At 31.8% G+C, this 12360-nt stretch overlaps 2 protein-coding genes across 2 annotated transcripts in view; one reads left to right on the plus strand and one right to left on the minus strand.

Annotated features, from left to right (window-relative positions):
- eag (ether a go-go) overlaps positions 1-3526 on the minus strand; it is a 160332-nt gene extending 156806 nt beyond the window's left edge. Inside the window, exon 1 of the mRNA XM_067045258.1 lies at positions 3431-3526. The gene's annotated coding sequence lies outside the window, so the exon portion shown is untranslated. The remainder of the gene's footprint in view (positions 1-3430) is intronic.
- The window catches only part of LOC106690035 (uncharacterized), a 28336-nt gene extending 17380 nt beyond the window's left edge, over positions 1-10956 (plus strand). Inside the window, exons 2-10 of the mRNA XM_014435293.2 lie at positions 4713-4881; positions 5260-5464; positions 6770-6924; positions 7035-7224; positions 7392-7546; positions 7937-8105; positions 8358-8530; positions 9321-9476; positions 9903-10956. Coding sequence (XP_014290779.1) covers positions 4732-4881; positions 5260-5464; positions 6770-6924; positions 7035-7224; positions 7392-7546; positions 7937-8105; positions 8358-8530; positions 9321-9476; positions 9903-10193 — 1644 coding nt within the window. The 5' untranslated portion in view covers positions 4713-4731 and the 3' untranslated portion in view covers positions 10194-10956. The remainder of the gene's footprint in view (positions 1-4712; positions 4882-5259; positions 5465-6769; positions 6925-7034; positions 7225-7391; positions 7547-7936; positions 8106-8357; positions 8531-9320; positions 9477-9902) is intronic.
- The last annotated feature ends 1404 nt before the right edge of the window (positions 10957-12360 follow it).

The raw sequence follows: 12360 nt of genomic DNA on the forward strand, positions 1-12360 counted from the left end.
TGATTAACATTATAAACAGTAGTAAAGTCAATATACCAATGTAATTTCATTCTACTATCTGAAAATTTGTAAACGCTCGCCAGATAAAAATCTCACTGTATGAACCTTGTAATTATTCTTAGGCGACATATGTCCCAGAATAAAGTTATTTTTTCATTCATTCATTCATTTCATTCATTCACTAAAATTGTAAAAGAAAAATCGAAATATTATTATTGAATTTAACAGTGCATTTTTTGTAGGATTCTTTCATTATAATTTTTATTTTTGAATTTACAAAAATCGCCCTGAATAATTCAGACATATTCGTATAATAGGAAGTTTCCAGATTATAAATATTCAATTACATCGTGTCCGATAATAACCCCTTCCGACATAAAGGATTTTAATCTAATTAAACACGGAAATAGTTTCTTTACAAATAAACTCATTACCTTCGATTTTAACTTTATAAAGTTGTTCCCTATGAAACCGATCTAGCCCGAACCAGATATCACTCCTTCCATTATAAACTCTCTAACCACTCAAACCCCTTAGTTTCTAAACTTGCATCCTCTTCCATTCCTGACAATCCTCCGGGGCACCTGAAAAGAAGATTGTGGCCTCTGATGTAAAATGTCATTAGAGTGCTACCAATGGGTAGTTTCTCTACACGCCTGTAACACTCCAATTTAACTTAGATTAGATTTACTAAATGTATTATAATATCCACATGTAAATAGCAATAAATAAATATTAAAAAAAAAAAAAAACTTTATAAAGTCATTTACAGTCACTCAGAAGAATTGGCACGTAGGAAATAAACGAAAAAATCGGTTTTCAAATAAATTATGTACACTAAGAAATAACTTTAGTTTTATATTTTATTTTACACTAGTATTATCAGTATAATACTACCAAAATGGTAATATTCCATATTAACAATATAGTAAATAACAAATTTACAAAAACATTGCGTTTTAAATCATTTTTAGGCGTGTTAATAAATATGCATAATCTTTGTGGTTTTATTAAATAATGTATTCAAATATATTTAAAATGAAACCAAACATGACAACGTTCTGGGAAAAGCAGAAGCGGAGATATTCGAGAAGTGCAGTCGTCTTAGTGACCTGTACCACTGTAGAGTAGAATGATCGGTCAGACATTTTTCCTGCTTGTCCGAGAGCCCGTGACAAAAATGCTGACTTATTTCATATTTAGGTTTAGGCATAAAAAATTATATTTTCCATTGGCCTGAAATGAAAAATGAATATCTACCATCTTATAGCTGCTGGAATAAAATATGAGGGCAGGATGAAGACGATATAGTTTAAAAACCGAAAAAAAGAGCAAATGAATGGAGAAAATTTAGTAGTTCTGAATTTTTGATTCGCTGTTTGTGTTTGGATTGGTATTTGAAACCTAAATAACCAAAGAATAACACTATAAACTACTTTAAAATGTATTCAATTAGCTTATTTAAAGAACTTACCAAGATATGTTTGTCTAAAGGGGCCTTCATACTGGCTCAAACAATTGTACAAGGCCTCGTGCTGTACTTAGCCATAGCTCCCAACGTCGCTTTACCCACAACTGGCCCGAATGATACAATTATCGTAGTTGCATTGTATGCAGCGTTAATGGAGACTTAATATTAAGAAAAAAAGAGTGTGAGTAAGGAATTGGTTGAGGAATCGACCGACCCTTGGTCATCGGCCTGGAACCAATACTTCCTACAAATTTCCTGAGGATGAATGAAGAGGTACTTCAGACACTATTCAACATGGTTTACCTTCTGATTGAAAAACATAATAAACGACTGAAAGACTGAGGACAGCGATTCTCTAACTTAAGACTGTCTTACGCTGCGTTTCCTGGCATCTGGGAACAGCATTGACGACCTGAAATCTCCATCGTACATTGCTCCAACCACATCAGTGGAATAGTAATGGAGACTTGTGATGTGTTACGGTTCACTCATTGTAGTGACAGTGTGGAGAATTTTTGCGCAATACTTCTCCTCGCACAGATAAAAAATTTTAAACATGTCGTTTTTGTACAAAATTGATACCAGTGTGAGGCCCCCTTTATGTAATAATTCTTAAGATATCAAAATTTTCACAAGATGAACTCATTTTCGACAAATATACCTCAATGTCAAAATTTAGTAAACATATTTTATATGCTGCTCTAGTATGATAAAAATAAATCGTATTCCTGGACTACCTATTCCTCTCAAACAAGGATATTGAGTAACAGTTTATAATCTTTTAATCGACGTTGGGAAAATAATAAAAACTGCTATATTGCAAGTTGAGCAATTATCGCTATATTTATACTTCCGACCATGTACAGAATTACGTTCAAGGAAGATGAGCAGGATAAACAAGAGGGACGTTTGAATGATATACAATAATTAATAAGGACCAATAATTTCGAGTTTGCAACAAAACAACGTAATTTTACAATACGTTAATTGATGTAATGTAAAAAAGCTTGAATACACACAAACTCATAAATTTTGAGCTTTGTTTCATGAAATAATTTTAAAAAATTTAGAATTTCCTAAGAAATTTATATTTGTGCCGAAAATATATTTCGGTAAAAATTCATATGTTCTATAGTTTTATTTCACTGCGTATTATAGGGGAATACTACAAATCGACTAATATCCCATATTTATAAACATAGATCTTATAAATTTGAGAAAATATTCCATATTCCAGGATCTATGAACTTCTTTATCTTATTAAATTGTAAATTGCAATAGCTTCAAAATGGTACTAGATGCACAAAGCAGAAGTGGAGATATTAGTAAATGTGGTACAACAAACAAACCAAACCAAGGTTTGTACCACTGTGCATCATTTCGATTTATAATGTTTTAACTTTGTCCTCCGTTGATGGGCATTCCGGCTACACCAAAAGAGGGCATAATCTTTATAATGCAAATTTTAATTTAATCACATAATAACATCACTTTTGATTTTAGAGTACTTTATAACTCATCATAAACATTTTCTTAACTATTTATTTTTTGTTTTGCGTACGCGCACTCCTGGGGTAAATTCGTACTGAATAAGGATTATTTTTCTAACAAATATTGCGATCTGACTGTGCATACCAGAGACTAAAAGGATGAAAAAAGGGAACAGCAAAATCTCTCATAACAAGGAGTTTCCAAACTGGAAATATTTTTACTAATTTAATGATTAAATCATCAAATGATTTAAATGATATAATAGATGCTAAATGATTTGATAGATAATTAAATCATTCAGAGCTCAATGATTTAAAGTTGTAATGTACAGGCCAAAAAGTGATCTCAACACATCAAGGAAAGAGTATAATGTAGTGATCAGGACGGAATATTCGTTGTATCAATATGCATACTAAATCCACACCTCCATTCATTTTTTTCAGATCATAATAAAACTAATTTTCTTACCTGGTTAAATAAGCTGAAAACTGCAGCAATAAGCACTTGAAACTGCAACAAACACAATCACTAACTACATTTGTATCACTTGGTCTTAATTCTACTTCAGCAATAGTCCGGAGCATCATTACCGTTTGGCGCCTTGATGCATGAGATTAGCAGCAAACCAGTGTTACCAGATCGTCATAAAATGTTAATGTAACATTTTATTGTTTAACGTGTTTTTCCTAAACCCTTGCCAGTGGAATAAATCACTGCCTAGGAATCAGTAGCGTATCTCGGCATTATAGGGCCTAGGGCAACACAATATTGTCGGGCCCCTTTGATTAAGCCAAGCCAGGGTGGGGGAGGAGTCTAGAATGTCCTTGCCCTAGAGGAATGGGTAGTAAGGAAGCCACCAAAAACTTGTAATTCATTTGTAATGCATGATAATTTATTTTATTTTTATGGATAGGAACACAGAAGCTATGGAGTTCGAAATTTAAAATCTATCGTAGATGACAAACTCTAAATCTCTTCAAAATAAAGTATTAAAAAAAAAACTATTCATTAAACAATTAAAAGAGAATTGAACTACTGAAATTGTTCCTAGTTTTAATAATTTGCTTATGTATAATATCAAGACAAACTCATTAAAATTACTCGACATTTTTGTACCAGTAAATAGAAAAAGTATTTTAAAAAACAACTGTTAACACTCGACCTACAAATAGAAAACAAGAAACAGTAGAAAAGTTGTTGTTATTCATTGGCGCGACAGACCCCGAAGGTTCAAGGCCTCGCGCGATGTACTTAGGAAATACATCGCGCGTTACTTGACGTGGTTTTCATAAGGTGGGTCTGTCACTCCCACGACTATTTTTGTGAGTTCCACCCTTTGGCTGATGGGCCTCACAAATGCCCGGGGGAGGTTGCGAGTGAGTATTGTATAGTTAAAAGCTCGAAAAAATCCCGGATAGGGCCAGGGACTCGAACTCGCAATCTATGGGTTGACAGACAGGCGCGTTACCACGCTGCTACCGTCACCCCAGAACAAAAGTTATTTAAATAAAATTTTCTCTCCTTCCTGTAAGAGGGTAAGGCTCATGTTTTTCAAGGCTGAGTGTGCCTCAGAAGGTCCTCTGACTGAGCAGAAGACCAATGGCTTGTAAAGTAGAAAAATTGTCCACCTCAGCTGAACTCTAACTCAAGCTGTATCGTTTTATAGAAGGAAAAAAATGAAATATATATTTAATAATATGTATATTATAAATGTTTATAAACATATATGCTTAATGATGTATTTATACAGCCCATCAGGTACCAAAAACATGCTAACTAGAAGATTGTATCTGGAGTTTCGAAGATATTACTCCAAGAATGTCATATTATCTCCTTTTGGACAAATAGACCTCCCTACAGGTAGCATAGACCAATACACAATGGAATGGTGGAGTAAATGGGAAGACAAAACAGCAGTCGTAAGTGGTCGCTTCAATAATATCTCCCCTATTTTAATAATTTCAATAACATTCATGTAAATATTAAAAAAAAAAATACACAATAAAGCCCTTAATGATAACAAAAACTCAAAAAAGAGACTAAAATTATTATTATTCATTACATGATTTCAAAACAATGTGATGAGTCACTTAAAAAGCAGTGAATAACTAAATTTACTTTTTTAAAGCAGCTTTTGAACATATAAAAAAATTCTTTGTTATTTAATCTTTATAACATTTTAGACTGGAAAAACCAAATAACTCAAAACTAGAAAATCTTAACTTAATGTTTTTCACTTGTAAGTCAATGATATGTACCACTGTGCTATTAATCAAACGATTTTTCATCAAATGTAGGAGTGTGGGTTGACTGGTAAAACAATCAGTTACAAGGAACTCAGACACAAGAGCAAGGCTCTGGGATCCAGCCTCTCCCAGCTCGGGCTACAAAGGAAGACAGCTCTATTTGTCCTTCCCAACTGCCCAGAGTTCCCAATGGCTTTACTTGGAGCTCTGCAAGCCGGCATGACTGTATCAGCAGCTAATCCAATCTACACACCAGGTTGGATTTGTTTAATTTTAAATGATATTCTACTAAAGTTATGAATTTCCTTAGTTAAATTGTCTATAGCTTCTATCCAGATTATTCTTTCAAGACCCCTTCCTTTCCCAGATTACACCCTTACATAGCTGTGATTCCATAGATACGTTCCAAATTCACAATTATGAAAAATGAATCTGAAGGTCAGAAATGAGGATGGACATATGTTGTTTTGGGGGAAAAAATTATTTTCAGGCTTTTTAGAGAATATTGTTTGTTTTTTAATTTAAAAGTTTAATTTTGAAGAGATACCACTACATAAAAACATGAAGGAACAAAAAAGGACGTTAGTTGTTGTTTCTATTGAATTCTTCTGACATTCTTTTTAAGTTTCTATATTGATTTAGAAATATTTCCTTCACCTCTTCCATGATTTTTTTTTATTTCCATTTTTTTCTGAATTATTTAACTTTATCCATTCTGAATATTCTTACAAATCAATCATCAGGATTCTATTTCTGCCATTTTTAGTCCAGAGTTATGCTACTTACACCATAATACTCAATGCTATGTTTTAATATTAATTTCTTTTGGCTTTATAAATAATATTCTCTATAATTTGGAGTTGGGCATAGATATTATATTTTTACCATCTGATATCTTTTGTTTTGCTACCATGCCACAGGAACTATCCAATTCTATTATGACACCAAAATGTTTAACTCTTTTCAGAGCATTCAGGATTCAGAACACCTGAATAATCTCATGGATTTTGTTCTAAATCATAATTACTGCATAAAATAAATGTTTTCTCAGTATATAATCTTTCTTCTAAATCCTGAGCAATGATCACTTGGTCATCACCTAATGATAATTTATAAAGGGATATTTCTATTCCTATTTATTTAATGGTAAATATTGACATTAAGTTATTATAAGCAAGTAGTAGTTGAAGTATTGATCCAGCAAACTCCATCTGAATAGGAAAACATGAAGTGGTTATTCCGGACATTAATGCAAATCAGTAAATTTTTAACTTGAACCTGAATGTTAAATTTAAATGGATGTGAGTGGCATTGCTGTTTCAATGTTAAAATATGTTTATTAAGCATTTTGTTCCCAGATAAATTATGCTCCCACCAGTTTAATAACTGTCTCCAAGTAATATGGGATGCTGCTCCTAAATATCTTCAAGGTCATAATTGATTAAAAGAAATCATATGCATTGATATCCAGTTAGAATAAAACACATATGATAAGATAACCATTGTTTCATAAATTTGAATTTAAAATTGTTTAATCTTTTTATACTATATTAATCTATAGGTGAACTGAGACACCAGGCCAATGATGCCGGAGCAAATTGCGTAGTGACCGATGCTGGATGCCTAGACCGAGTGCTGGAAGCGGTAGCTGGTCTAAATCTACCAGTCATCTCAATTGGAGGGTCAACTAAGGAAGGAGTCATCTCCTTAGACCAGGTTTTTATTTTATTTTTTAAAATATCTTTATTATCACTACATAAAATGTATTTTCTAAGATTTTAGGCCATTTCTAATTAATATATAGTTTCCATGTTTACTCTTTGTAGCTTATCAACAAAGAACCTGATGACAGTGTACTGCCAACAATAGAAGAGAAAATGGAACAGTTGGCTATGTTGCCTTATTCCAGTGGCACCACTGGGCTACCAAAAGGAGTACGCCTGCGTCATAGTAATATCACAGCTAATATTGAACAAATTGCTCATCCTAAGGTCAATTGCATCATGGATACCACTGGTAATGGACTTTCCTTAAATAAATTCAATTTTTCTACATTCAAGAATATTCAATCAAGCTTGCTTATTACTAAGTCTATTGTTAAAAGTTTAAATCTACATAAAATAATATATACTTTTAAGATCTCTAAAATTTTCATAAATTAACAAATGTAATTTTTTTCCCAGAAAACCACCAGGATGTAATTCCAGCTGTGCTTCCGTTTTTCCATATTTATGGATCTACATGTGTGATGTTGAGGTGCCTACGTTTAGGTGCCAAACTCGTCACCTTGCCTAAGTTTGATCCCATGCCCTTCCTTCAAATTCTTGCTAAGAATAGAGTGAGTGTTGTGGAAATTCATTTTATATTTAAAAATAGAAATATACTTGAAGAATGAGAATTAAGCTGAATTTTCTACCTTTTTAATTATTTCTTAAAGGGGACTTGTTACAGTTTGGCCCTTCTATTATTACATCACAATATTTTTTTAGATTTTGGAACATCTTTAAATTATAAAAGCACAAACTAAATTTACTTAATTAATACACGTATCATTCATAGAGAACAACAAATATTTAATAAATATAGTTGGTTTTATTATCTAAGTTGCTTTATTGATTAAAAAGTAAAAATCACAAACTTTATTTACAATTTTTTAATTTAAATTTTCTATATCATTACATAACAAATTTTAGTGATAGAAATGATGACATTAATGTACTTTATTCAGAACATTGTCCTCCATGCTGTTCCTCCCATTATCAACTTCTTGGGTAACCATCCACTAGTCAAACCAGAAATGCTGCAAGGTCTCAGATTTACAATGACAGGAGCAGCTCCCTGCAGTCCTTCTGATATAGCAAGGATGAATGAGAAGAAACCTCATACCATTCTGCAAGGTATTTCTTCTATTTTTGCTGAACTATTTTGAATACTCTTAGTCAATTTTATAAAGACTAATATGAACTTTAAGTACACATATGCTAATTATGTACTGATAAAAATAATATTCAAACCCAAAAACAGTAGAAATTTTGTAAACAAAATCGCATGTAATTAGTTACCGTTAATTATCTAAGAAATGAACTACTGAAATGAAAATATATGATTATTTAAATTTGTGTATAATAATATGAATTTGGTTCCTGTAGCTTATGGTATGACTGAGGCTTCACCAGTAGTTACATTCCCATTGGTGGGAAGCACTGACACAGCCACAATTGGCGCACCAATCCCAAATACTATGGCTAAAGTGGTCGACCCTAACACTGGAGATAACCTGTCAGCCGGCCTCAATGGAGAACTTTGCTTTAAAGGACCTCAGGTATTGTATTTGGTATATCTCCCTTTACCCTTATCTCAATTCATTTTACAAAGTATTGACTTATTATAATAAAGTTTAATGTAATACATGATAACCTATGTTCTGTAAGTGTTTCTATTAGCAAGATAAAAACCAAATCATAGGCAAATAAATTCATAAAATTAAATTAAGTAGATTTGTAAGTCACCAAAAAGTTATTCATAATATAATACATAAATATATAATCATATAACGATGAGTACCACTATCAAAATTTGAGTGGATACAATCTCAAGAATAAATGCAATGTACAAGAAAAGGAAAAGAGCGTAGAAATGGGACATAACTATAATTCACTTGTTTTTCACAGGAAAAGTGAACATATCCTATAGGCTATAATAACATGGTTATTTTACAGGAAAATCTTCATCATTTGAGAAGTACTTGCACCACTATAGTCAGTGAGATGTACAAAGATAGATAGCTACAAGTGGATGGGAGAGTAGCATTACAAAATTTGCAATCCTTCCAATCTTTCCCTCTCCCATTCCTCATGTTTGCACCCAAAACTGTGTTCTGCAACCCTGGCCCCTATCCAATGTTCCAGGAAAGTCATAAGGCTCTCATCAAATGTCTTCGTAAATCTCCTGGACTACAGGAATAAATCAGACACAAACATTCAACATATCTTATCAAGCTCTTGTTTTTAACTTATTAATATTATGAATACCAATCACAACATAGTTCACTGATTCATTATCTTTCTAGAAATCTTATTAAAGGTTAACTACCTTATTTCAACCTTCCTTAGGTTATGGAAGGCTACCACAAGAACCCAAAGGCAACTGCAGAGACCCTGGACAGTGAAGGATGGCTCCGTACTGGTGATATTGGCTACGCAGATGAGGAAGGGAACTTTTTCATAGTAGACAGGCTGAAGGAACTCATCAAAGTCAAAGGGTTTCAGGTGAGTGATGATTTGATTCTTTGAATTATTTAGTAACCCACCAAAATTGGTAAAGGTCTTTTAGTTGGTTATGAACAACTATTAAAAAATTTTGAGCAAAATTAAAAAAAATAGCCTTGAGGTGCCCACATCATGGAATTTTAAAGGTCCTTTAATAAAAAAATTGAAAAGTCGTCATTAAAGGCATGCCATACTATTTAATTGAGAATAAGAGCTAGCTGATATTAAAGACCATTAATTTGTATTCATACCATGAGTTTAGTCAAGATCATTAGAGCCATTTTGTAGAAAATGGTAAAACTGACGATATAAAGTGGCTCCTTTTTCAATATTGATACATACTAGTGATCTATTCATGACTGGTTGATTTACAGAAATAGCATAATAATTTTGAATGAATATTAAAGGTATTGTATAAAATTATAGGTGGCTCCTGCTGAACTAGAAGCCTTACTTCGCCAACATCCAAAAGTAGCTGAAGCTGGAGTGACTTCTGCAATTTGTCCTCGTTCGGGTGAGCTTCCTATTGCTTTCTTGGTACCTGTCCCAGGTTGTTCCATCGATCCCGAACAGGTAAGTTCCTGGATGAGTGACCAAGTCGCTTCCTATAAAAGACCAGCCAAACTGCTTGTAGTCAACGAAATTCCAAAGTCTCCTTCAGGCAAGATCCTTCGAAGGGAACTAAAGGAGATTGCCAAAACAGAAGTACGTTTTTAAAAAAGAAATAAGATAGGATTGGTAAATATACCAAAATATTTAAAAATTGTTTCAAAACTGCCTGAAACACAAAAAAGGACAAGAATTTAGCCCAAAATCGGTGAGACTCAAATGGGAATTAATGTATAAGAAAAAATTCAAGGGAGCAACAAACCTTTACGAAATATCATTATTGTATACATACATGTAATGATATAAAATTAATTAGATTTCTGACGGCAACTATATATCAAAGAGTATATAGTGGTCATGAGCAGTTTTCTGATGAAAAGGAAACATCTACGTAATTCAAACATTCTTCCTATAAAGAAAGTAGTTCCCCAAAAAGTAAGCCATAGTTGTAATGTAAACTAAATAGCATATCTTTTACAATAACAAGCATATTCCTAAAGGAGAGTTCACTTAAATATCTTGTGATCCAGAAACTAATAAATTAATATCAATGGTTGTGCAGACCATGAGTATTTTTTCCATAGCTTTGTATAATATCAATAATACTTAAAAGAAAGTTATTGAATTCAAATTTAATAACCATAAAGAAGTCATTGGAAACTAAAAATTAAAATAAACATCATCGATATCAAAGAAAAGTCAATCAATCAGTAATGTATGAATTATTAAAAATCAAATTAATAGTAATTTTTTCATATTATTAGTGTAATAAAAAAATTACCAAACTATTGTTAACAGTTCAAATGATTATGACTATGTATTGTTATTTGTTTTAAATATTTATTTTTCAATAAAAAATTTGTACATTCAACTAATTTGAATATTCATCCCATTCCATATAAAATTAGGTCAGAATCATTTTTTTTTTAAACTCAATGATTCAAGGGACAGAAAGAAACCTTATTCTAACACCCAAAATAATTAAATTAATACAGTTCATTTAAATCATAGCTTAATGAAGTTTAAAAATACATAATTAATGGGTTGGCAAAAAGTGGCACAATGGACTAGTAATAAGTCTGCAACATATTTATGATTTTATCATCCAATAAAATCTAACAATTACATCTACAGATGTTACCACAATAAAACCCAATGATTTATACTGCCCTGCTTAGGAAGAATGCATTATCTTCAAAAAAGTAATTTTCAGGATTTTCACATCACTGTAATTAGGAAAACTTGCTTTTTAATTTAAAACTAATAAAAATACAATGAAGATAATAATTTACTTAATTTTAATGTCTTAAAATAGAATATGTTTAGACCTAACAACTTGCTTACATATTAAGAAGTATTAACTTGTTATTATTTAGTTTAAGTGCAGTAAACATACATCACTTACTGCACATTAATTAAGCAAATGTCTCTTAACCTGTTTTCACACTAAGAGTTATTTAAATAATTTGATGATCCTTTGCAGCGAGTATAGTACACAATCAGGTAGTGTTATCTATAAGTGAATGGATTACATATGAATGAGAAGGTGTACCTTAAGTTTAAATAGAGCACAATTATCAAAATAATGAGGTTAACTGGTAGGGTAGGTCAATAACTATTTTTGTTGCAAATCGACTTCATGGCACTTCAAACTAGCTATTGGAGCCCAAGCCCAACCGGAATGGTGGTTTACAACCATAGCACTAGACCAAATTATTGAGTTATGGCACTCGTTCAATGCAAAATGTAATTTTTTTTTAATTTTTTGCTAAGACACACCAATTAGAGATTAGAGATGAAAAAAAATAGTTATTCATTATTTTATTAAATTAATTAGCTAATTAGTAAAAGTTTTAGAACTGAAAATTTATCTTTAAAGTGTGGTAAAAACTAATTTTTTAAATTATTTACAGATGTATATTTAATGATATAGGTTGTATGCACTAGGATCTTAAAGTAATGTGCTCTGTGGAATCTCAAGACATGTAGATTTTTCACAGAAGTCATATAGGTCAAGGAAAATTCCCATTCTTGAATAAATAATGAAAAAGCTTTCAAATAACTCAATTATATTTCCTAATTAATGAAATTTTCTTGTCCTTATTCCCAAAAACTTCACTGACGTTCAAAATCCTTATTATGTAAGATTATAAATTATACAAAAGGTGTACCATAAATCCTAAGCAATATTTTGCTAGGTGACATATGTCTTCAAAAGCTAAGAAAAAGTACATTCAGGCCACGGTACAATTCTCAACATATAAGACAATTGATA

Source organism: Halyomorpha halys, unplaced genomic scaffold, assembly GCF_000696795.3.
Source record: "Halyomorpha halys isolate HHAL.00 unplaced genomic scaffold, Hhal_1.1 Scaffold1558.1, whole genome shotgun sequence".
NCBI classification, from domain to species: Eukaryota; Metazoa; Arthropoda; class Insecta; order Hemiptera; family Pentatomidae; genus Halyomorpha; species Halyomorpha halys.